At 43.6% G+C, this 27741-nt stretch overlaps 1 protein-coding gene across 1 annotated transcript; it reads left to right on the top strand.

Moving 5' to 3' along the window:
- Positions 1-12834: 12834 nt before the first annotated feature.
- On the top strand, positions 12835-25903 carry T265_06886 (hypothetical protein; the record flags this gene model as incomplete). Its single annotated transcript, XM_009172274.1, has 3 exons — positions 12835-12981; positions 18869-18963; positions 25503-25903. The coding sequence occupies 3 exons, from the start codon at positions 12835-12837 to the stop codon at positions 25708-25710; spliced, it is 450 nt and encodes a 149-aa protein (XP_009170538.1).
- Between the last annotated feature and the right edge of the window lie 1838 nt (positions 25904-27741).

Raw genomic sequence — 27741 nt, 5'->3', positions numbered from 1 at the left:
GTCAGGCCATCCAAGGGAATCACAAGGTCTGAGGAACTGTCAGGTTGCCGAAGTCTATACAGGAGCATTCGAGGAGCCAGGGTGGGATTGGAACCAGAGACCTACCTTCGAGAAATACACTCATTTCCAAATCGATTTGGTTTTCACGAGAGACTCAACTGAATCTCTCGTTTATGAGAGATTCAGTTGAGTCTCTCGTGAAAACCAAATCGATTTGGAAATGAGTGTATTTCTCGAAGGTAGGTCTCTGGTTCCAATCCCACCCTGGCTCCTCGAATGCTCCTGTATAGACTTCGGCAACCTGACAGTTCCTCAGACCTTGTGATTCCCTTGGATGGCCTGACGGCGTGCCAAAAAAGTCTGTTACACCTAAAAGACTATGTACCTACCTGTTTAAAAGTTCTCCCCTTAACCACTGAGTTATATCAAATTCCTATGGTCCGATAATCAATGAGACAGGTCCAAGTACCCATATACTTATTTCAACATATTATTGACTTTCCGATTACTACTCATGTCCAGTTCTATGGGTTTTCGAAATTCCACTTTGATGAGCTTTGCAAATAGGAATTTTTCCACATAAAAACTGTTCTATTGCCAGCAGTAGATCAGTTTCGGCTCTCACCTGAAAGTCGGATTTATCGGATCCACCTCATCGAGATAAGAACAACTTGCTGGAGTTCCACGTTTCAGTCGCCTTCTCCCAATCATGTACATCAAGTTTACACTATACATGTATGTATAATACTATCATACTAACCACGATCACATATCCAATAAAGACCAGTGGTTCAGGCGGTCCCTCGGCAGGCTACTAGTGCCGATATCTTCATATCCTTGAACGTCCCGCCAACCCAAGCTCCTGAATTTACATACTCATCCTTCACTCATTGAATAAACAAACGACTACAACTCATTACTACCTCTCCATTCTTCACACTTGGTTTCATTCTGCTTCGGGCTCTTCAGACAAGTCTGTTCCCCGCACCTTCCGCGACCTTGCTTCCTACCCGAATGCCAGTTAGAAGGCATGTTTGGACAAGCGATAAGTCAAAAAATGAAGCGGCAGAACAGCTGAAAGCTACCCAAGCGTCTAGAAGAACAGTACTATAGACGAGTGATTCATGTGAAGTTCAACTGAATTGCCCGCAATTTTAGGTTTCCAGCAGTTGTTTATCACAACAAACGGACTCGGGCGTTTTCAACCCCGTGAACGCACTTCCACAGCCTCACATGACAACAGACGTGTTTTGCACTCCATTTTAACGCGGCCCCTAGCCTGCGTGGCTGTTACGCCTGCTAATTCGCCAATCTATGGTATCCAGTGCTGACCCGCGCCAGTGCCTAGTGCCGAAAAAAAGATTCACAAAAGGGGACACGACAGCTATATTCCGAACAAGCGAGTACGAGATCGTGAGTGCGTGCGAGTGCGAGAGCAAAAGTTACAACGGCCCCACGCTATTTGAAGGGGACTTTCTGACATTGGTCCACGCTGTCTGATAGGCGTTAGTGAACACCTATCAACATCGTTCGTGTCTCTATACAATGCCTTAATGCTGATCACATTCGGTCAGCGTGGCGTGCATGAACACTCATAGGCTTTCGCTGGACTGATTGAATGATTGACTGGCCTAGATGCTTTCCTATTGAAATTTTGGTGCAGTTTTAGGGTCTCAGTAGGTTCCGGGCGTTCTGAGGAATCTGAACTTTGTTGGTTACTATCCCTCCAACATCTTCAACAGTTCGTTTACAACCTTATCAATGTTTACCTTCAATCATTCACATAATCTGTCTAAAGCATGCATGCCCACTGTCATAACCATTCGCCCCCACGACTAACCAAGATTACTGGGATCTTATCCCAAGACAAGCAATGCAAGCGCATCCTAACTCACAACGTAAACTTATATATATGCGGAACAACGAAAGCACGATGCCGACGCTCGTCACTTCACACAGTGCCTTGACCAGAGTAAATTCAAACCTACACACGACTCACTGTGCGGGAAAAGTCTGGGCTCGATATCGTTTTGGACTAAACGACAAGAAATAGGCCAGATTTCAACACGCTCGACCTCTTTCAATACAACTGCATCCTGCAAGCCTCGGCATCATCTACTACAACTTATCAACCGAAGAACTCGATATGTCTCCTTCCTCCTTTGTATGTTATGCATTTGTACTAAAGTGTCTCTGGTAGCCACTATACACAACCGTTTATTGTGTTATTCACCTTCTGACATTACTTCGAGTAAAAAATAACAGCACTGAAACCTTCCCGACAGTGGTTATCTATCTTTTATGGCCAAGTAGAGGAGTTTTCTCCCACATCTTTTTCACATACCTGTAACATGGACATCTGTACACTTAATTTCCAGTTAATGTCACTAAACTTTTTCTCTAATCCAATGCGACAGACGTATCTGTTACTCCTACCGCATCGTGTACTTTCTCTCAACCTAACCTTACCTCAACACTTTACGTTCAAGTGAGATTTGGCTCCAAAGCTTGAAGGACGAGTGAGGCCATGCACTCTCTCAGTGCGAGTTAGTCCCACTGCTGATCAGCCAAACGATTGAATATCTGTAGCGGTCACTCACTAGATCACGCGTCACAAACACTCAAGTCACGTGACAATTCCTGACTTGCTTGCAACCTGAGCCGACAACACGCACACCAGAATTTCCCATCGATTTTTGTTTACACGGCTACCAGCTGCGACACGCGCCAGACATCCGAACTTCACCCACATCGGGTCAAATTGTATTCATGTATCAAACACTGCACGAAATAGATAGGCATACAACTCGGCCCAAAAACACTCGCTCGCACAGGACTCTAAGTCAACCGAGCTCCACAAATCTCCACGGTCAACTTTGGAACACGTGTGGCAGCAGTACTGCAGAGAAGACACGTCCCGCCTTCACTCAGGAACTCTCAACAGTTGCGCTCAAACGATAGGTCACTTTCTGGCTTTTTTCCTTCTTGCACCGTGTTTATTTTTATCAAGTGCACTTTTGTAGTCATTTTCATTATGATAAAACAGACATTTGCTAATGCTTGTCATCTTCTGATAATCAACCTAATTAAGTTACATTCAGATCACTAACATGTACAAACTACTAGTCCAAATGTTGGGAGTTCAGAAATCCCTGGAGATTCTGATGATTCTCATAGATAGTGATAACATCAAGAATGAAATCAATCACAACGATGAACGAGGAGGATGAAACCTTGCCTGAAGTGTCCTCAGGTCTCATGCCACTGACAAATTCCAACAGTTTGCAATGTCTACCGTATTCCTGCCACACACACATTCATAAGATAGCCAGGTAATTCTTCCGCCTACTGTATCCGCACTGTTATCCACCACCAGGGGTTCTTGACTCAGCTGTTTGCCGTCCCTTCATAAAACGCATCTCTCCATTTTTTTCTATTTTCCGGTAATACTGTTGTATATATTGTGAAGTGTGTGGAACTTTACGGGTTTATCGATCCATATCTGGTAGTTTTGTTCCACCACGGATGGAAGTTTCTTACTTGTCGCACCCACAACCATGTTTCTGGCTCGCTTCCGTCATCAGTCTAATCGGCTGGACCAAGGAATCCCCGCCAGTTTAGTGGATGCTTGAGAACTGTAAAAAAAACTATCCAGAGGTGCAGAGTTTGAGACGGGCCTGATAATGTGACATGGTCAACTGTTTGGAAATGATGTTCGCTGACGTCGCAGGACCTTGGACTGAAGACTGCCTGCATGCTTTGCAGAAATGACTGTCAGAACAACAGAACTGTTTCTTAAACTGTCCACTAGAGACTGTAGGCCTAAGGTCTCTGAGAGCTAATCCAATTGAACGACTAGGTAGTTAGAGATTCATTCAGAAAAATGGCTTATTTAGAGGCAACCACTGACTCGCCGCCACGTTTCATTCCGCTCCATAATGACGCACAGATGACTTCATTTCAATAGGTGATGAAAGAATCGCGGTCGAACCGCACAGCTCAGTAAACACATCAACAAGCAGAAACGACAAAAAGGGGCAAATTCGGTCGTGGGCTGTCGGATCGTTTTCAGAAACCTTGTGAGCAGTTTCCTGTATAAAATTTATACTGCGATATCTCTAGGATCATACCAAGTGAAACATGAGGCGGTCTTTGTGCAGCACTTTCAGTCGAAGTACATCATAAACAAGAGATTCAGTTAAGTCGCCCGTGAAAACCAAGGCAAGACATGATAATTCTCATGTCTGCGCCCCGTAACTGCGCGATATTTACGATTAGAATGTCTTTAGTTGCTGTAAAATCAGATAAACGCAGCTACAGTTTTGCGTCACCATAACTGGGCAGGAGTTCTACCGAGTGATAATATGATGAGAACATCGACAGAGCACTGCGATCAGTTGATGCCACAGTGGTTGTGTGCATACAATTCAAACCAAATTAATTTGCAAATAAGTGTGTTCGTCAAAAACACTTTGCTTGCTTGTTATCTGTTTTACCAGAATAGTGCTCACAGATTCTAAGAGGCTTTCGGTGAGAAACAGCTTTGCACAATAAAGCTTATATGTTTGAGAAATTGCCCGTAGTTGCTCTGACAGTTGATGATCCTAAACTGACGAAATAAGTAAGGTTTCATCAGTATGGAGTCATCCAGTCTAAACCCGACGTCAAAACATAAAAATTATTCCCACCTAAGGCAAGAAACTGAGTTTTAATTAAAAATTAGCGATGAAAATTTCTTCTGAAATCAAGACTCACCTTTTTGTTTTCCTGTCATCATATTGTATCGCACGTCGAATTTAAATAGTGTGTCTATGGGTTTCGTAACTAAACTTGTTTACTTGTGTACCTGTCGTATCATATATTGGTAGGCCGAATCCGTGATCGAGTTGTACTCACATGACAGTAATCAGCTGATGTTATTCCTTCAGACGCGGAAATTCCGCAACTTCATACCAAAGTGCAGTGTGCTGTATCAATTTTCGGTACTTCTGTGACAATGCTGGAGTCGAAACCTGGTCGTGCAAGGAAAGCCGGCCAACGCAAAGAAGCCGGGAAGCATTGCCCACTCCTGCTGTGATTCGTCAGCAGTAAGCAACCCACCAAGCTCTAGCGAGATTCGAATCCGAGGATTCTCAGTGGATTTAAGTCTATATCATCCGGTTGCGAGCGGCTGATATCACAGATGGGACATAGCATCTTTCATCCTTTACGGTACCTCAGCACTTGGAATCTAACACGGAGATTGGAACTTCTCGTATCACCAGCAGAATAAAAGTAATGTGCTCCTAGCCGACAAAAGCTCGGCAGCCATATTACCCTCAGATGGTACTGTAGACTGGAATCAAAACACTGTCACAGCTATGTATCAAAAGACAGATTTGCACGGTTGAGCAGTTCTGCTACTGACAGCCTAGGTTCATATTGTTGACCATGCTATTCGGCTGTCCATTTTTCTGCAACCCCATAAGTAGTGTATTACGTCTAGTTGATTTGTTGTGATATATGGCACACTCTACCATCTGAATCATGAGGCGGACTTGTAAACCAGATTCAGTTGAAGAAAACCATTATACCTGAAAGATTCAGCTGGATTGGTTTGTGTCCCGTGTCAAAACCAAATTAGTGAGCGCATGAGAATATTTGGCAAATTCTGAACATCCACCTATTGGTTCATTTTCGACGAAGCTTGTATCCAAAACAAAACGACAGTCTTTTCATCTTTTCTTCATGTGAGCCAATCTAAGCCTAGTAAGTGAGGATTTGAGGTCGATCCTGGCTGACAGGTGTGGTCCACGAGCTCAGCTCATTCACGGTTTATCGTTTTAATTGAGTTTAACCGATGTTAGGGAAATGACACTCAAGGAAGTAGTCAGTTACGTGGCATGAACTGCATGGTGTGGGATCGTGTCACCATACCCCAAGTGTGAGTGGATCGTACAACAAACCAGTCGCTCGTGACGGAGTGGCATTTCTCAGACCATTGTCTAGATGGTTACTGGTTTTAGTTCCTTTGGAGGTTCTTGAATTGTAAACTGGTGGTGATTTCCATCAGAAATTAAATAGTTAACGTGATGCTCATCGTAGTCTAGCTGCTTTGTCTCCCGAAACGGGTTTTGAAGTCGGCTCCTAGCTACTGATTAAGTTTGGCAGTAGGTAGGAAAATATCACTAAGTTTGTAACGGTCAGAAAGTTTCTTGTCGACTGACTGGTTGTATTTGCAGCCTCAGAAACACTTTTATTTGGGGTGTGGCCCATAATTGTATTTTCAATAGTTTTGTAACTGACGCCTCTTTAGAAGACTCTTTGCGTCGTTGTTTGCAAATATATGGTACGTCTCCGTTCACTTCATTTATATTTAAGGAAGGGAATGCTCTGGATTTCTGCAAGTGAATTTTGGTAATAGGTTTGAAATTTTAATGAGGTTTTTAATGAGACAGTTTATGCTGAAAGGCTGAGTAGCACCTATTGCAGTTCGTAGTTAGTCAGAAAAACACGTAGGTAATGACACGGTTGTATTGTGTACACGCGGCCAACTGGTCCGCTTTCGTGACGAGTAAACAAACAACTGAGTCACATATCCAGTCAACCCAAAACGCTCACGCGAGCAAATCGATCGGACACGCACGCGATCGGCCACTCAAGTCACATGCCAGATCGATGATGGAAAGACGAGCGGACACGCACACGCGCAAATTCTGACCCCCCGAAGCAGCTACTACAATACCCTACAGTAATCTCATCCCTATCGGGAATCATCAGCAATGCGTCCCAAAAAAACCCAGAAAATTTGGAATTCGTGACCCCGGCTAGTGGTTTGAACTGATCCGGTGCAAGCGGCATTATGAGCAACTCGCAACTAGACGCGATATAGCACATCCTAAGTCAAAAAATCATCTTCACGTGATCACGCATGTTGACTGTCTCCTCTACTGACGCCTGTTGGGCAGACAGCTGAGTGTTCAAAAAATTCTCCGGGGGATCTCGCGTTTGAGTCTTCCTGGAGTTTTATGAGATGCGCCATTTTGATTATTCCCTTTATTGGTGAGGCTCATCTACAGTGCTTCTCGCCTTTTCAGCGCAGATTAGCTTCAATCACTAAACTAAATCTTCATTGATAAATCCCAAATCTCCTCAAGCTAATGGTGGTTACCTTGACAATCAACTTGACTACGTGTCAAGCTACTCTGCATATTTTGGTCAATTTTCCATTTTTCCCGTGGTAATTTTGGGGTTTTGTGCAATTTTACATCAATAGTGTCCACAAAACTGAATCCTGGTGAAAGGAGACACAGAAAAGTTCCTTCGAACTCAAATGACTACGAAATCAAATATGGAGTTTGTCCTGCGGGGTCTGCACCGTTCGACAGATGGAACCATATCTCCAAGACGCCGTGCCCCAGGTCAATTAAATTCTTACTAGCAAAATAGTAAAAACATTCATGAAATATTCAATCTCACGAGAAAACCTCTCGTTTTCTAACCTATGGACAATGGAACAAGTTGCGCTTCCTATTTACTCTGACGAAGTCAAAGCAGTTTGTGTCTGTTTGGTGTGCTCCTGGACACCAGTAAATGTAGCGATGGCTTTCAGTTTTAAACCTCCTTGGTTATTTCCGAATTAAGTCGCCACTACTAATTTTCACCAACAAAGAAGCAAGGTCTATTTGTGGACTGATTTTGTGGCGTACATTTCCGTCTCTTTCAAGACAATATCCTGGTTAAAAGATCGAAATAATCTCACTAACTTCAAACTCTCCATTGGTTTACCCGTTTTCTCTTGAGCCTAAATTTTGTTCTCTACAAATAGGTGAATAAATAAAGCAGGCGGATAAATTATCTGGACGGCGAATTCGAACAGTTCCGGTGTAAGGAAACACAAAAATAATGAATACATAGTTCGATCCCGAAAGTACAGTTACAGAAGTACTTTTAAAGCTCATCAGGTTGAGAAGGGTCACGTAATGGATCATCAGAAGGTAAATTTCATTTAAAAGCGACCACATGTCCCAAGTCTTCGTGACACTGAGAATTTTCGGAAAACATTTACTCCTTTAGTAACAACGTCTACGTGAATTTCAACCTCACCGCTTGGAAATTATCCAGACTGGTTACAGTTGATCGACTGCAAGACTAAACATATCGACTGTTCACATGCAAACGCCTTGCCTGATGGTGTTAACAGCTGGTTAAAGCAAACCACTCTTCATAGTCACAAACGGGTTTATTGTCCCTTTTTTTAGCACGAATTGCTTCACTAGTGAACCCGATGTTTCCTCGCGAACAAGTTTTGCTCAGTGCACATCTTCCGCTGGCTTGCTCATTGATCGGTCAGCGTCGATCGAACAGCCTCACAGCTGTGAATGACCTTGTCCGCTCATTGTCATTTGTCCTATCGATTTTTACCTAGCTTAACTACGTGCCTTGCGCTTCAGCCTTGCTGTCCGCCCTGTGTTTGGTAGTTAGTAAACGAAGTTATATTAGAAACTACGACAGAAGTCTTAAAGGGGGGATTCGCCTCTTCTATCAGTTTTAGTTTTTAGTGGAACTATACTTCTTCAAGAGTCTAAAAAATGTCTACACAAGCAGGCCATCAAAGCTTGCATTTAAGTTTGACATATTTGACTAGATGGTAGGACACTATAGGAGACTTCACATGAAGTTACTTGAGCGGATCACATGAAGTCGGTGTGCGTCTGTTAGTCAAATTGATACTGACAGTATACATGTCAGAGCAGGCGCAATAAAGACCGCTTACCTGCCAGTTTCAGGGTATACCAGAAACCACACAGAGAAACGATGGAGGCTAGGTTTGTGATGATTAATGATATAGTTTTGATGTTGATCCACATGTTTCTTTCACGCCTGTTTGAAATTTTTGAAAATTTATATGCTTTTAGAATAGATTTGGTTCAATTCGAACACATCTTGTTGCCCAGCAGATGCGTTCAGATTGCATTCGCACAAGAGACCTTTTTACTAGGTTGGATAAGCTTTAACGAGGCTGTTGCATGTACTTTACCGGCAGTGTAAGGACTCAGAGGTAGTTCATAATTTTACTTTAGTTTTGGGTACAAAGTCGTTCATGTAGAACGCTTTTGAATGGCACAAATATATTTGTTTGCTAAGCATGGCCTAGTTTGGACACTGAAAGAAAATCATTCAACACTCGTGATTACGCAATGTGTGGGAAAACAAACACCGTGTCATTTCATGTTTTATGATCACTTGATACTACCAGATTTTGTATTCATAAGAAGAGACTGTCGCTGGAATGATCCCGAACTCAGCGAACGTTGTGGGTACAAGGCCCCTTCCAGAAAACGACTTCAAGCAGCAGCCGAGATGTAGGGACGGATGGTGGGAGAAAGTACCCACTCGACCACGCGCTGAACACGTCTCCTCCTTTGATGACAAAACGCTTGCAATTTAGTCACCAAACAGATCGATAAAGACATGGTCAATAACAAATAAACGCCTCTGCTGTACCAATATGTCGACACATGACTGAGTGCGTATTTTGTATAGGTCTCCCATCCATTACTGCGTACAACGTAATCCGAATAATCCCCACCTTACCCACGCAAACATGAATAAGGCTAGCTTACTGAATATTAATCATCACTCATCTTTAGGTAACGCTTGTCAAATTATTATCTGCTTGCTGTCTGTGGAATCCAGGTTGGACGGAAGAATGTCCTGATTAGCCCGCCTTTGTTAGGTCGAATAAGATTCATTTTTACAGCACTCCGAATATTCTATCCTAATGTGCCTAAAACACAATGCGCTGGTAAGACCACTTCTATTCTTAACTCACGGATTATATGAAATTATCTACTGGCAGGGTGGAAAGCAGCTTGCGAATGCTTCCAGTGACTACTGTTTCACCATGAGTAGTGTAGATCCACAGTGACCCCCACACTTATCTATAATCAGTTCTCTGGTTCCCGAGTGGTTTAATTCTGCGTGCCTTTTTGCTGCTGCAGGACAGAAACGCTGGTTTATCCATCCCCTCCCCTTCACCTCGGCAGGAACATTTATTTTTACAAGCACTTTACAAACTACGTTCATTGACGATGTTACGGAACTGTCAGTCTATCACAAGGCCGATAAACTGCGGGATCGTCCAACAACGGTCATTCAGAACCTTCTTCCCGATTCCTGTTCTCCTTCCCCTGACCCGAATGGATTTAACAACTGGCTCCATCGGCCAAGACCAGAATAGTTGTCCAACCGCTTACTGCATAAATCGTCAGAGCCCACTGTCGCAATAATCCTCCAAGTTTCCTTTCCCTGAGAACACGCCAAACCACTTGCTCCATATCAATGTTCTATAACATGTCCTAACCATACCTAGACTTCTTCCATCTCCCATCCTCATCCGGTACAGTTCCATCCAAAAGAATGATTTTCAGCTGACCCAAACATCTACCGCACCACCTTTATCCCCTCTATTTTGCTCAAGTTTCTAGCGTGGTTAAACAACTGGTAGGTGATCTGGAGGACAACACACACTGAATGAGAAAGAATTTTTCTACAGTGACCTAATGACATACTCATCGCATGTAAAGCCTTGGACATGTTTGGCAGTGCTGAATGGGTATGCCTTGGTGCCTCGAAGGTGGCCTGAGTGCCAAGCCTCTAAGGTACGGACTGTCTCCGCTTGACTAGTGGATGGATTATGAATCTCTCGACAAACCATCCGATTTGATACACCTTGCATGACTCCAATTAAGACCTACGAGGTTAGTATCGATAACCCCCAGGGTTCTTTTGCTTCCCGCATCGTGTTTCTTCTGATAACTTTCTAGTTTCTGCAACACGCTTTTGCATCCCTTCACACCTATTACACAGCCTTCTCAAAGACCAGCCAAGCTTCGAATTAATTGGGGCCGAACGCCTGACATCGCTGAGTTGGACGCTACTTTTCCTCATGTTTGGGGCTGAGTCTTGCTGGAAGCAAATAAGCTCGATCCAACCAAATTCACGTATACTTTTCCCTTCTTCCATAACCTCTTCGTCATTCGATTCCCCCATCAGTGACGTTCACTTCTCAGCCTGTCTATTTTGAACAGACTCACTTGTTAACAGCTTGTGAAACACTCGCTCATCGAGTCTCTGAGATCCTTTTTTCTTTTTTTCACCTCCATCTCCTACATATCCCAAGCAGTACTCAACGAAAAGCGTCGCGTCTCTTACGCGTTGCCTGCAAGCCCTCTCTCCTACAGCAAGCGTCCCAATTGGCCTGCCTTTTCATTCTCGCTTCGACACTAGATCCGTAGGCCCAAACAGCCATGTTCCTCTGTGCCTCCCGGTCTCCCGGTGCCGAACTTGGCATTTGGATTACAAAAGTTTCATCATCATCGACGTGAATTTCTCTGTTTGGCGTAACTTAAGTGAATTCTTTCTCTTCTGCCTGCGTTTGTATAGCTTCTAAAAAGTACCTAATAACTTTCAACTGATTGGTTTCTCCGGGTTGGCATTCGTTTAATCTGGTTGGTCAGGGTGGAATCCGCGTTGCATTGTGTTGTGATCCCACTTCTCTATATCTCGTTGGCTTGTTGGGCGACTTCAATTAGAAGGACTACGATTCCGCACACCTAAACCACTGCAAAAATGACTGCACAACATTTACAGCAACAACGAATAACGGTCGTATTCAAGCCTGCATACATTTCAAGAAGAACCATCTCGAAACCAAAGGGGAGGCTGCATGCCATGCAGATGAACGTGATCTACAGCATTTAATTTATGTTGTAAACACTGTGGTGGTCAGACTGGAATAAAACATGACACCAGAATGCACAAACGCAAGCAGAAGTTATGACCCAGTATCACTCGCTTCAGTTCACGGAAACAAAGGAGGACTTCAGTTCAATTGGGATAGTGTTCAATCAATTGTTCACGCAAAAGTAAAACGGAAACTTGAGTTGACTGAAACATGATACTCCACACAACATCACATCGATATCCACCCAGTCTATCAGCCACTACCAGCACAGTCATCGGAATCTGAGCCACATGGAAAATCAAACGGCCCAACAAGAAACAAGAAACCAATAGAACGAACTATAAAGCTGCTAATAATAGCAGGCTATCTCGCCAGCAACTCAAATGGAATACAACCAGTTACAACAGACAGTCGTAACTGCCGAACCAACGAACCAATGAGGTTCAAGAATGGGTGACCACAACGCAACTCAGATTCCAAGCCGCTGACAAATCAAATGATAGGAATGCCAACTTAGGACAAACCAGTCACTTGAGAGTTAGTGGATACTCTTTAGAAACCAAGTAAGCAGAAGCAGATAAGGAGGACTTTACCCATTCAACCGCGCATTGCCTATCGCATCCCGATTGATGGTGAAACGTCTGCAATCCACATAACTACATTCTACAACATTATCAGGCCTTCTCCCTTGGTCCTAGTCTGTCAAAAGTACAAGTTCGAGGAAAGCATTGCAGTTCTAGAAAACGGTAAGTATAGATAACAACAGCAGTACCAAAGTTCTTCTAGACGAAACCAACATAGTTCACTATATCTTACATAGAAGTGCCTAGTTCATGAGATGCCAGTTACCTGTGCGGGGAAAACCACTACGTAAAAAGTAGATATCTGGCCCACAACAGTCTCTTCTGTTTGAAAAACCCTGACCTTACGTGTCCCGTCTGATATGGGGTGATGTTGAAACATTTTCAGAGGAAGAGACTTTTTTCAAAGCGTTCCCTTGGGGATAACTATGATTTATTTGACTAAATGTACTAATGAAGCTGTCAGTGCTTAACTCTTCGCGAAGTTCCAAAGTATCCTTCATCTGACAAAATTTCACCCACTGCATGCAATTTTCCAGCGACCTCTCGGCCTTTGGGAAAATTCTGGTCCAGGAATTCGACGCATTGGACAAAAAACGCGATCGAAAACTGTGCCTGGACGAGCTGAAATCTTTTCTGACAACATTCGGATTCAAGGAATCTCAAGCCGTTGTAAGTACTCCACTGAGATAATTTCTTTCTTGCATCAATTTCCATTTTTGAAGCACAATGCATTAGCTATTTTTTAGTTTGTTGCACAAAACCTGAACTTTAGTCTGTTGCGTTTCGTTAAAAGTACACTTTGTTAAATGGCTGTATATCGAAAGTACAGCCCTCCCCCCATTTCTCCTTTTGTTGGGGCTCATCTTCAATAGAAAATAAGCTTTTTGCCCTGAGTCGTGGGTGACAGGGAGGATATTATGGCCGATATGGGTGCATTGTCCCGAAACTCATGAGTGGTCCCTTTTACGCACTGATCAATACCTAGGACCCTTACTTCCAGTCACGAGCGGCGAAATCCTGAATTCAGACAACTGTTATGCGTAATACTTAGGCACGAGGATACATCACTGCAAGCAAAGCTGTCAATAAGGTGAAGCTGTTATCCTTCTCACCAAAAAGCACCGATCTCAGGATTCCGTAATGTCCTGCGTTCAACATGATGAGATCCTCTAACATCTTTGAAGTACTTCAGAACGTGTAGTCTCTGAATATACCTCTTACGATACAAGAAGAAGCCCAGAGGTTTTGAAGAATTTTACACATGTCGGCAGTTGGATTAGCTCTGATGGAAATGTGTCTGTGCACGGATCTTGAAGGCCCAAATCATGTTTGCTAATTTGCTTCACTTGTAGCGTCAAAACGCCTATCACTGTGTCTCGTGTCACACGTATCACGCCACACTAACGGTTGAACTGCTATCTGGTTGCGAGACATGGCTTCTGTGGACAAATGTGAGGCATCCTCAGTTCCGTGACCAAAAACGTCTCAAGAAGGCTGGTGGTACTGGACGGTTGCACCATATTTGTAGCCGGATATTCAGAGAACAAGTATTTGGTTGTTCGGCATTTAGCTTAGCCGCGAAAACATCCAGCATCATCAAATACGTTGGCTCATCCGCGTGCTACGCATGTCGAAATATCGTCTACAGAAATGAGTGCTGTTCTCCGTGCTTCCTTCAAAATGGCGCGAACTGAAAGCTGGACAGCTTGTGACCTAACAGAAGGGTGTAAAAGAGATTATGAAGAGTGTACGTGTTTCTGATGCAGTTCACTTTCCAGGATGATTACCTTGTGACTTCCCTGCGCTTTACTAGAGACATTCCAAGAAGTGGCGGCTAGTCTATGTCAGAGCAATCTGTGCAGTCAGTTTCTCTTCAGATTGTTTGGTTCGGCGGTCGTAGGTGTAGGCACCTCAGAATGCGTGCAATCGGCCGGAATCAGGCCTCTGCCTGACTCACTTTTTTCTATTCTTTGCACTTTAAGGCTTTAAGTTTAATCAAATGAAATTTATGGTTGTAGGGAATCGGTTGTAGTAATCGGTCGTCGTGCTGCTGAAAGATGTCCGGTGAACCCATGGCTACGGAGTCGGAGGGAGAGACTTTTGCCTTCCAGGCTGAAATTGCTCAGTAAATTTCGGGAACATGTACTTCCGTTCTCCAACAAATGGAGAAACCTTGAGAATTGTGTTACTGAAAATCCGGACCCTGGTCGGTGGTGAAACCATCTTGAGATAGCTCAGTGGGCAAGCGTTCCAAACCTAATTTCTGGGTCTCCTCCAGAATTGAGCGATTTGATCTCCTATGCTATCCCCTGATAGGTTGCTACGGTTAAACGATTAACGTACTTTTCTATGATGTTTTGAGTAGGCTTACATCAATTTAGGGACGTCACCTACATGCACTACCATTCAACTATTCTACCTCTGTTGTTTAATTCAGTTCTTCAGTTTAATAAACCATCACACTTCCAGACGGATTCGTTTGTGATACGCATCGGAATAGAATGGGAACAAAATTTGTCCCACGTAGGAATCTCGAGGTTAATCGTCAGTTCTGATTTCACCATTGTGAGCTGTTCTATACCTGACCTATCCAGTTTGATGTCCACATTGGTGTTTTTTAACTTTAATACCCCCTTCATGCTGGCTCCGTTTGCCTGTTGTTGCATCGAAGGCATCTTGGACATGCCAGGCATGTTACACTGACATTAAACCGTGCTTCTTTACGTATAACTAAGGTTAGCAGTCTACCGAGAATGGTACAGCACATCAATTATCCTCGGATTCATGTGCTATGTCAGCTGAAATTGAATCTTAAAGCATTCCTACTGCCTCGATTACATCTCCTCAGTAGACTGAGCATCTCTTCTTCGTTGCCACTTTTGCATCTACTGCAGTGATATTGACCTGGTTGCTTGAACGTTGACTAGTCAACGTGCCAACTAACGGAGAAAGAACCAAGACCGAACCGAGTGGGAACTGCGTGTAAGAACAGATGTCAAACCTCGACAAGGCAAGCATCAAGTTGGCAAAACACGATGGCGATCGATTTTGCATTTTGATCAGTATAATCATCTGCTGATGATCGCACAGCTGATATACGTCAGCGAAGGAGCGGTGGACTTAGCCGAATGTCGCACGAGTATGCCGCGCGATTGAGATGAAACTCACTGGGAACGCTGACAGGCTGGCGAAAAGATGCACGAGTATGCTGCGCGATTGAGATGAAACTTACTGGGAACGCTGACAGGCTGGCGAAAAGAGCCCTCTTGTCCAGGAGGTGGTTATTTCTTGTAATGAAAGCGCATACAGTCCATGTCGCGCATGGTTCTTCCCCGTCAGTTGCCATCCTCACCAAAGGCCTGAGAACGGTATGTATGTGACGAAACCTCTCAGAAAGTGCAGAAGACCTTCAGAAAGCCCCATTTTGTGCTCGAACAGTGAGGTTCTTAAACAATCTTCATTCTAGCTGACTGGAAGGATCTAAGTTCCATATCCGGAGACCATCAGGAACAATTTGTGTGTGTTTAGAATGCATTGAGAGACCAATATAGATGATCGTGTTGAGCAGAGACGTGATCGCGAACTACTCAGATTAGCGACGGCCAGTTGGTGTGTGGGCACCTTCACGAGCTACTGACAATGGCAGTTGCTGGGTGTGAACCTTGCACACCCGAACTTAGCACTGGTAGGAAGAGTTGTATGAAAGCCCTGCAGCGAAGTGATATCCTCCCACCCTAGACAAACGAGGAATTTGAAACGAGCAAAGACCCTGAAAATGAATGCTCTCCCTTCAATCATAATCATTTGAGCGTTTGTTAAAGTGCGTCAGTGGTTGGTAAGATTTCCTTTGGACTATTGTTAGAGGTGACTTTGTAATTCATTCCGAAATTCGCACCTGACAAGCAGTCGGTCAAGTTACCAAACAGTATCGTGGCACCTGCCCTACATTGCTTAGGTAGATAATCAATTTGCAGTGATCGGTTGCTGACCGACTGGTTACGTATTCAAACCTCCCACACTCGTGCTGACTATGCCAACAAGAATGGAAAAGCGATTCCAGCCCTTTAAATGCAGAATGACTTCATTTGCCGAGTGAACTCCAGATCACCTCATCAATCATAAACTACAAACATTCTGTTCAGGGAGCAACAATCTCACGGGAGCCTTCGGCCTAAGGTGTTATCACTTTAGGAGTAAATCACTAAGGGTTTAGGTCACGTGAACTAAGCGGCTGAAGGAGATCGCTGCTATCCTCTGCCCGCAATGTCGTCTGACTGGCAATGTGTCGCTTGCAGTGTAGTAGTGCGGTATTGCTTCTCGGTTGCTCAACAGAGATCGACTTCCGTTTTAGATGAAATCTCGACCAAAGTATTGCACTTGTGAACTAAGTAATCTTTTCACTGGCCTCCGAAATAATTTCGGCTCATGCTTGCAAGTGGTTTCAAACCCAGTTTCGTATTCGAATGCTGATGGTGGTAACTGATTTAATCACTGTATGCTAACAGGACCGCAGATACGATAATCTGAAAACTTAGAGCAGTGCTTAGTGGGTTTTTGATCCTTGCAGGTGTTTCCCCTATCATACAGCTAGGAAGCAATGGGAATCAATTTATCGATCCATACGCGTGCGCTGGCACCTCTCAATCATGTGATAGTTTTACCGACCCTAAAGAATTGACAAGTTTTGTCATACAGCGCTTAATTTTCGTGTCTTACGCCTCAGTAAATCGATAAATACTCTCTGAACCTGTCTCCGAAAGTGACACACCAGAACGTCCCAATTCACGGACAAACGGTTATCGATCGAAAGTGGATCTGGTTGTATTTAGGTCAGGCTAGACATCTCGTGCTTGAAAGCTGGCTGATCTAAAGACACACCAGGTTCACCTCGAAATCTTGTGTCAGCTGAGCCATTCAAAGCAGATGGGATGGCTGCTACATAAATTAATACAGGAAAACACGTCGTAATTAAGGCACATTAAATTAGGAGAATCGCCGTACCGAAACGTCTTGGCAGCCTTAAGGTCCTGATTACTGAAAAGAACGTACGTTGACGAACAACAAGGACAGTTCTTCCGTGCTTTTGATAGACAGGCAACTGCTCGCTTTTACTATCATCGTCATCATCATCTCCGATAGGATAAAATCAGTGTTCAAAACTGACACTTTGCTATCGAACAGACATCTGCGAGTGAAGCAGTTGCAAGTGAGCTCAGAGGATGATTCTGAAAAATCCTTCTAACTCTGGAATCTGACAGTCCCCACGTACCCCACGGTCACCACGTACCTTAAGCAGTTGTTCGCAATTTTCCGTACGTGCCGAGTCCAATCCATGTCTCAGATGCTTACTTGCGCATTCAACCAACCGGCAACCACAACGATGTCCTTAAATCTGCTGTAACAGGTCATTCTAAGTGCCATAAAACTTGTATTTTATGGTGTCAGAGTTACAATCTGTTGGGCGTAAGCAGACACGACAGACAGACATGGATCAGCTTCCCCTTGTGAGACTATCAAAGACATTGTCAGACGAACCGCACAGAGGTGATTATCATTTTGCCGTTTTTGGATCACCAAAAGTAGACAACCGAAAGCAAGTGACAAGGTGGCTAGCTCAACTACCGTGTTTGCGTCTGGAATTCTTGTTTTTGATACACAGCACACATCAATGTCAAGCAAGCCCAGTGTAGGAGCGTCTTGTCCTATTTGCAAACATTGAAAGCACCCAGATGGACCGTCTTTCAGACCGGTTTTGAGATGCATAAGGCACTCAGTGATACCTGACTTGGAAATATTGCGGCCAAGACTGATGCAGTAAGAAGGATTCTGTCAGTCCTAGAGGATGGGCCCGCAGAAAGAAGGGGTATATTAATGGGGTGGGGGGGAAGAGTGGAAGAGAAAAAGGGAGTCCTCAGCAGTGGCATGTTTCCGCCTACCCACTCCGCTGTACGCAGCAAGTAGGGCATCCCGGATGACGACAGCCAATAGGGCGTGACAGTAGTGTTAGTTGTAAGCATCATGGTTGTACCTGAGTTGGGATGTCTCCATGGCGCCCGGACATAGACAGGAGGACGATTAGGCTCCCCAACCAAGGTCTTTGGCTCAAAAGCCTGACCACAAGTCTACGGTGTTTGGCGAAAAACGCTAGTGCATTACCATTTTCAAAGAGCAAGTCGCCACACATTTTCAGACCCCCAACCTAGAGGGCCAGCTCAAGGTGTCACGGACGAACCCAGCACCGTAAGGTCCAAGAGCAAGTGCCACACATTTTCAGACCCCCAACCTAGAGGGCCAGCTCAAGGTGTCACGGACGAACCCAGCACCGTAAGGTCCTATCTCTTTGTAAAGGACCCCTTTCGCTAGTTAGCCTTCTCTTTTTGGAGTACAACGATGGTTTCCTTTCTAATTCTCGCCTGTCATCATACGCCACACAGATCCATGTTTGAAACAACTCTGTGTGGGACCACTTTCACGTTGATTTTTTTCACTCTGTAAACCGGCTTGAATTCAACCGATACTTCAGGCCAATTGACCTTTGCCACATTTTGTCTTTCAGCTGTTTATGAAACTTTTCGACAAAGATAAGGATGGCTTCATCTCCAAGGAAGAGTTTTCAGCCGCGGTGAAAAAAATCAAACCAAACCGAATATCGTAAGTTTACCATTTCGCGATGGATACCGGTTATGGGATTTGAGTATACAAGTTTGTTCGGAACCACCTGAAGGTTCGAAGAATCCAGCTAATGTTTAAGCCGGTCCGTTAGAGTATGTTTTCCTGATAAAGTTCCATAAAAAAAAGAAAACACCTCAATGTATTGAAACCGCCAATTCTGGTCACTCTCTTGAGACGTTCATTGTGGAATGTGACCCGCTCTTAGCAGTTTGACCACTCCACCGTACACAATCCAACCGAGCAACAAGTATATTGGAAATTATGAAACCCTGGGAAACAGAACTCATCGCTTATCAGAAATCCACATTCTTTTATATTCCTGCCACTTTTCAAGTGGCTCTCGGCAGAGCAGGTGATCTTTCTCACACCTGTCATTGACACTGTGACCTTTTGAAATTAAATCACTTATAACTGCGGTGGTCTCTCAGAGACAGCTCAAACGTAATGGAGACCCCGTGAATTCGACATTGAACCGCCATGCGACGAGCTTCAATCTACAAACCACTCCCAATGTTTATCAGTCTACTTGCTTCTGTATAGACGGGGAAATTGTCGAGGCAGCAAAAAGGATCAATGTTTGAACCATATCTAAGGGTTTTCTTCTGCTTGCACGTGCTGTGTTGTTCTCATTGCCGCATATACAAGGCTTGCTTGTTTTCTAGCGAACAGATGGAGCGAAATCCAAGAAACTAGATGAAATCGTCTTTATGTAAGCTATGGGATTCATTCCCATGATGTTGTGATCCCCAATGTTCCGTTTTGTTGGTCATAGAAAGGTATTGTTGACAACTGGTGAAATACACTCATCTGCTAATTAATTTGGTTTTGCGCGAGACTCACCTGGAATCCAGCTGAATCTCTCGTTTCTGACATTTCGAAGCAAGTGAATGTGCTGCACCAGTTGGCACAATACTCTAGATAGCATAAACGACAGTTGGGTTTCGGGTGAGTCTCTCACAAAACCAATTTTATTTGCAAATTAATGTATTTCGCTAATTTCTTGCAAATTGGGTTCAAGTATAACGTGAGGTTGACGGAAACTCGGGGACTGCGCCTAACTGATGAGGCCCAAGAAGAACGCAACCGGTCATGGGCTGTCGAAGGGTTTTCAGCAACCTTGTGAGTAGTTTCCTTTATGAATCGATATCTCAAAGCGATATCTCGAATATCGTGCCAACTGAATCATGAGGCAGCCTGTGTGCAGCACATTCAGTCGTAGAATATTATAAACGAGGGATTCAGTTGAGTCTCTCGTGCAAACCAAATTTATCTGCAAGTGAGTGTATTTCTCGAAAAAAATCCAACTTGGGTTCAAGTATAACATAAGTTTGACGGAAACTCGGGGACTGTGCCTACCTGATGAGACCCAAGAAGGGTGAAACCGGTCATGGGCCGTCCAAGAATTTTCAGTAACCTAATGAGTGGTGTACTATGTATTGTTGACAAGTTTTCCATCGTTTTCCTGTAAGTAAAGGACATATTAAGTCTTCATCTTCTCATGCAATCGGTTGAAGTTATCAGGTGCCTGTAGCCAGCTTGTAGCAAAAAGCTGTGCTGAATACAGTAGGCAGCTGGTCCGACGAGATCTCCTCTTACGCTTAGTAGCCAGCGATCTACATATTAGCCACGAGCCCTCACTATCTTATTGACCCTCATGTCAAGAATTCTATTGTGGAATCCTTGAATGTTATCCTACCAAATGACCCTACCTGGTCCCTTCATATCCGAAAGATCTTCGGTAGAGTTTGATGTCTAGCTTTTTAGGCAGTCAGAATGAGGACTCTTTCTGTTCGCCTCAGTCCTCTTCGTAGGTTCGTCAGTGCCCGTCCCCGTCCTCCGTGAATTTTGTGTTCTTATGTCATCTTTCTGAGACTACTTGGAGAAGGTTACTACCTAACTGTTGTCAGGTCGGTAGAACACTTTTCCAGTGAAGTGGAATCCCAGGAAACAGCCAAGTTGATTTCATAGCAAGCAAGAATTCCGATCCGTGTTCCAGCTCCATTCAAAGAGTTCTTCCGTGTTTTACGTCACCCTCTACAAAAATCCGGCATTAAAACCACGTCTGGTCTTCAACCCGTTAAAATACTGGTAACTAAGTTGCATTTATTGTTTGTTGATTAGTTGGTTGTTAATATGCTCCAATGTCCGGCAGTGAGCTTGCAAAACGATGGGATACCATATCCATGCGGCTGGGTGTGTTTGTACGGTCGTCTTGACGTGATTGGCCGATACAGGAACAGCTTTCTCGTAAGCTCATTGGTCTGTCACAAACTAACCAATTGTGAATTGTTCAATCACGTCAAAACCTGATAGGTACTTTCTAAAAACGTAGGTAAGGAGGAACTACCCACAGAGCCCCAAAGCGATGGCATTCTCCGGTTTGGTGACAAAACTTCTACGAGCTTATGCCAGGCTCGCTGAGCTGATCAACATCCACGTCTGCTTCATGTATTCGACACAAGTAAAAACTCTTATCCACCAGAAACCCCACTTGCTGTAATTCAGTGATTCCTTGGTCGACTCCTACTGATCTACATCTCGACTACCGATGTATACCACTCATTGATGTGTATTTCAGGGGAATTCGGCAACGTACCCTAAACTGTTTTATCATATAATGCTGTGAAGAATTTTATATATATATATATATATGGCCATTCACTACGAGCCATGTTCTAGCCTCTGTTCCTCTGGTAATAAAAGATGGCGGATCTAATGTATAAAGCTCGCATCAGACATGAAATTTCAGTTTTATGTGTTATGGTTGTATACGGAGCGAACAGAAAAAACTGACGTCAGACCTTCACTGTGTCTCATCCAAAGAGAATCCGAAAACTCACAGACCAACCATTATCTTCCTGGAACGCTGACCGTTTTTAGACATCACATTATGAAGAATTTAAACATTGGTTCCACCCCTCATAGGATCACCAAATGATTATTTTGGACCCTTCCAAGGAGACTTCCAATTCCAGGGGCTGCTCTGAATGAGATATATTAGAGGGCCTCGTGGTGTTGTCTATTCTACAGTCATTGCATTGGAGAAGCTAATCCTCAGTCCAAACCAGTTGAGTTGACTGACATCCTAACTTAGTGAAATACACACATTCGCAAACAAATTTTGTTTTGCGAGAGACTCACCTGGAACCCAGCTGAACCTCTCGGTTTTGACGTCTCCAGGCAACTGAATGTGCTGCACCAGGCCGCCTCATGCTTCAGCCGCTACGATATTCGAGATATCGCGATACATATATATTTGTAGTGCACTACTCATAGGGTTGCTGAACACCCCTCGACAGCCCACGACATCCTAACTGTTGATTCCTGAACAGGCTGTAAGACGTTATTAGTGCACAGGTGGCGACAGCCATAATACAAATCAGAAGGTGAATGTGCACTAATAGAAGTTTTTTAGTGTGGTTGCGGCACGTATAAAAATGAATACAATGCGAAATGGGAGCAAGTCAATAAAGGAACTTATCGTATGTGAGAGTCCCTTGGTGAAAGTCCGGACGGCGGTAACGTGTTTTCTCCGCAGTTTGGCTGCTACACGTGTTCCATGATTGTCCGTGGACTTGTGGAGAGGTTGACGTCTTGCTCCCTGCGCACGCGCGAGTCTGTGCGTGTTGACTGTGTTGTCACTTCCTATATATAGGAAAGTTTGATGTGTGTATAAAATATGAATCGTTCCGTGCGTACTAAACAGGAACTGACTTGTAGTCGGTCAAGGTTGCGGGTGGAACGGCGTTTGTCACGTGACTTGTGTGCTTGTGTAGCAGGTAAGTCGTAGGATCTAGTAAACACCCATGTACTGGACAAATTAAGTGAAGTTGGTTGAGGGGACATGGAAATGTCCGCTACAAATACTCCCTGCGCACGCGCGAGTCTGTGCCTTGACTGGGTTCGGTTTGCGTTTATGTAGGTCCCAGTGCGTAAACGTGGGCGCGTCGTCACATGATTGGTCGCTACGCTGACTAGGCGGTGCAGACAATCGATGTCCGATGAGTCAGCTTAATGCGACGTGTTTGTGCGTATGGGAAAAAACAAGCCTCGCGATCCAGTGAGCGACTGTGAGTTGAACAGTCAAGTATGTGGGTGACTGGGTCGCTACAACGTCTGTTGTACGGTTGCTATCAGCGGGAACTGAATTTTGTGAAGATCTTCTACAGCAACTCACACACATTTGCATATGAATTGGTCCTAACCCCTTGTTCCCTTGACCTTTAGGGCAGTGCGCGCATAGAAACAAGTCCAAGACATGGCCAGCTTTTTTTTCCGTGTGCACAGTCTCAGTATTTTCGATGAATGTGCACCTCCGGGTTTGGCCTAACATCATGAGGTGATAGACAAAACGGTCCAACCATACGGTTTGCTTAAAATTTATCGTTCTTTATCCTGTCTTTTGTGAGGCCCTGACAGAAGACAAGTTACTGAAGACTCGGGCAGTCACCCGTTCTTTTAGTCTGGGGAAATAATAAGTGGAAGTTCAAACCTCCGAATGTTTTAGGGAGTCAAGTAGACACCACACAATCACCATTGGGCAATCTAGGGGAGCCCAGTTTAAAGCATGCATCTCATCTATCTATGATAATCAATCTATCCAGGGTATTACTCAATTTATCTGTAACTTTGATTGAAACAGGTAGGCTCACCTGTGTGCTGATCTTGAAATGACGCACCTTTCGAAGGTTGTTTCGGGGTTGTTTGTTTGCTGTTTCGCATGGGCTGCCTTTCTACATACTTATCATTATTTACTTATTACCTTATTAATTTATTATTATTTATTTCTATTTATTATTTATTTGTTTATTTATATTTAGTAGGGATGTGCTTGCTAGATGTGATGTAACATGATTTTTGTGTCCATGTCATACGTGTTTTAACAGCCTTCCTTATGTCCCTCGGCAAGAGAATTCCAGTTGGTTTACAACAATACAATGACCGGGCAAAATGAAGACTGTTCATAGGAGAATGATGTGATTAGCAGCTCCACAAATCTCCGCAATTGCACACAGTCAGATGTAGCAAACCTAAAATAAACTAGAGATATTACAGTATTTCTCGTTTTTGTGCACATGGAATACTGCCAAAAATGTATGAAAACGTCACTGTTTTGTTTACTGGAGTGGTTTTTCCACACTGTGCACGAACTTTTGGATCTCGACTAAAATGTAACCAGTAGAGGAGTATCCGGTAAGACGGCATGTAGTTTCGTAGAGGAGGAAGTTACACTAAAAGGCCGCTTACTTTACCGATACAGGGTATTTCTCCTTCCACTCCTCACTTCACGTCTAAACAGTTACGGGGAGAGGTAGTTGATTGTCAGTTTGTTTGTCCAAATTGGCAGTTGGATTGCAGACGTTTCATCACCAATCGAGATGAGACCGTCAGTGCGGGGCTGAATGGTTAAAGTTCTCCTCATCTGTCTCTACTTATTTCGTCTCTAAAGAGTATTCAATAACTCTCAAATGGCCGTTTGTTCCGAAGTTAGCATTTGTGTCATTTGGCTTGCCATCAGCTTGGAATCTGAGTTGCGTTGTGGTCACTTATCGTTGAACCTCGTTGGTTCGTTGGGTGCATTCAGTTTGGCAGTTCTGCTCTTCCTTTGTGATTGGGCCGTGTCCTCCTTGATCTGTGATCTGGTTTTGTTCTTTTTGAATAGTTGGTGGGGTAACCTGCTATTATTAGTTGCTTTCCATTTGATTCTATTGGTTTGTTGGTTGTTTTTAGGCCGTTCGCTCTTTCATGTGGCTCAGATTCCAATGACTGTGTTACTAGTGGCTGATAGACTGGGTGGATATCGATGTGTACGTCGATCGATTATTGTGTGGAGTACCACACTTCAGTGAACTCAAGTTCTCGTTTTACTTAAGCGTGAACAGCTGACAGGACATTATTCCAATCGAACTGAGGTCCTTCTCTACCTTTTTGAACCGAAGCGAGTGATATTGGGTCGTGTCCTCAGCTAATGGGCTTGCGTTCGTTTATTCTGTTAATAATAATAATAATAATAATAATAATAATAATAATAATAATAATAATAATAAAGTTATAATTCATAGCATAATTAATTGTATTTATAGTTAATAGTAATAACAAATAGGATAGCCTGTTACTTTGATTATGTTGCACACAAATTCAAGTCGCCATCTTTCTTGTCTTCCAATTAATTAGTGACATTTTATACGGGTGATCCTGTTCACTCCAACACTCATCAATTCACCTAGTCCCATTCGTCAGAAGCGCGGTATGAAAATCTGAAGGCCTCTAGTCATGACTGTATTTTCTTGCTCAACTGTTAAGGGCCTCCCAAAAAGAGCAATCATATCCACTCGTTCTTCTGTATTCTGAACGATGCAGTGAACTGTGGCAACAGTCAAACAGTTTCTAATCGAATCAAGACTAGGTCCAAATGGTAGCATCGTATCAAGCGAGTCTAATCATTTTCACTTCGTGTTTACACTACTCATTTTCTGAAAAGTAACGTGATTCTGTGTAATTCAACTCTCGCCTTTTAGAGAGGCTCAGCTCCGCCAGCTGTTCAAAAAGGCAGACAAGAAAAACTGCGGTAAACTTGATGCAAAAGAATTGAGGGCATGCTTGTTGCAGCACGATAAAACGTTGGACACCAATCACGTGGATGAGTGGATAAGGAAGCATGACAAGAATAAAGACGGAAAATTAAATTATGAGGAATTTATCACGTTCATGTTGGATGTTTTGTAATCACGCACTGTGTTTGATCAAACTTTGAGATAATTTTTGTGTTCCTTCACATCCCGACGCGGTTTTCATGTCAGTTATTGATGGCAGACGAAACTGAAAGGTTTCTCTTATCAGCCCTCCTTTCAGCTTGATCTACCACGAGGAAAATCATACCTTTGCTTTAATCGTGATGATTCAGTAAATTGTATGGCAATATGTTGTGTTAGACCCTTTAGCCATTCTTGCGCATAGGTCGACAACGGAGAAGCATGCCAGATTTATATGCAAAACTAAATAAAATCGGTAAAGGCAGCGGTGCGAGTGATTTCGTAATCGAAAAGTAGGGTTCGATTTCCTCAAGGAGGATTTCAACTCGATCGTCCTCCAAGTTCTCGAGACGTGTACAACTGTTGTTTCACCACTTGAAAGACACTTTGTAGATGTTCTTGTGCTGTCTTCCTACGTTCGGTTAAATTACCCTGACATTTTCTCGACCAAGCCTCATTCTGAAGAACAGAAAACCTCGCAAAGCGAAGTGACCAAACCCAGGGGTGAATATCAACGAAGAAACTTCGCGAAAGCTTGTAGCTACTTTAGAAAGCCTTATGATCAAAATACGCAACAAATATCAAGCTTTTGATCAAACAGTCAGCGAGAAAAATCGGCCTACGCGAACCGAAGATACTAGCAGAAACTTCTTTCCAGTCTCCGCTGAAAGTATCGACCTGTCCAGGAAATACGCAAGGTGATCTACCGGTTGTCGATTGTGTAACCGCACCGAATTCAGAAGGCTAGAATGTGTGCAATCGTTCATTCGACTGAGTCCTTCCTATAATATGAACAAAGCATAAACCCGCTGTGGAGGTCACATGTAGAAACCAGTTTTCACCAAAAACCAGATAATCAATGTGCTGGCACTTCTAACTTTACCTCCCTCAGTACAGGGGTAAGTTTAAATGCCAAAAAAGTACGATAACGTTCTCCAAACCGACAAATGGACAGGTGAATGAGTGATTATAAAAGCCATGAAGAGCGATTGAATTAAGCGCACAGGGCTAAGGTAGAACGATAGAGTGAGTTTTGGCCCACCTATTCAGTCAGTGACCAAACCGATGGCTATATCATGTCCCAATAAAAAGAAGACTTGATTAGTAAGGTGACTTCCAGTTCTTTAGCCCCTACGAATTATTTGATTAAAAAGTCTAACTACTTGAGAGTAGTCAAGCGGAGGCTCCTAATTTTTGCTGTCCAAATGAGAAACCTGAAAAGCACCAAAGCAATGAGAATTCCATTTGAAGGCCTGGTGAGGTTTGCACGTTAATCTTAGCAAAACTTAGTTGTTCGCATGATGCAGAACATGTAACTGATAGTAGCTGGAGTGATTCTCGCGTAAGCATTGACTTACATTGCTTGATCAGCCGGTGTCCCAACGAACAGCATCTTGCAAGACTAGAGCTGATACACTGATCGTCAATACATGTCCATTAGTTCGCGATTGAACAAATTTGCTCCAGAAGACACCCGAATCCCCTTAAATAACTGGATCATTTTCCTACTGGACCTTCTGTGTCATTATGAGCGTCACTTTCGAAATAAAGGAGGTCTCTAACTGGCGTGATCGGGTCCGCTTTAGGTTTGCTGTAGTCAGTAGTAAAGCAAATTGCAACAAAAGCATATGTCCCAATCGAGTTGTCATCTTGTAAGTTAAGCCACTGTGTGCTGAAAAGCAGAGAAACACTGTATGGCTGTTTTATCCTTTGTGGGAACCAGCAGCGGTGCGAATCTCATGAGATTGCAGGTCGTTTCGAACTCGCCACTTTAGAACAACGAACTTTCAGGTGCATACGAGTTATTTCGAACTTCATAGGGGCGGTACTACTCATTACCGTATCAGTAGTACACGTCGTCCATATTGGAAGTGTTTTTATTCGTATTATCGTTTGAGAGCGATGGTAGCTGAGAGCAACAATGGGTCGGCCGAATCAGCCTATCCGGAGATTACAACAGTTGGGAGTATCAACAAACAAACTTGGTGGTCAAACCAATAGTTGA

This window comes from Opisthorchis viverrini (genome assembly GCF_000715545.1).
Source record: "Opisthorchis viverrini unplaced genomic scaffold opera_v5_150, whole genome shotgun sequence".
NCBI classification, from domain to species: Eukaryota; Metazoa; Platyhelminthes; class Trematoda; order Opisthorchiida; family Opisthorchiidae; genus Opisthorchis; species Opisthorchis viverrini.
The sequence above is the reverse complement of the archived record's forward strand: the minus strand, read 5'-3'. Positions and strand labels throughout refer to the sequence as shown.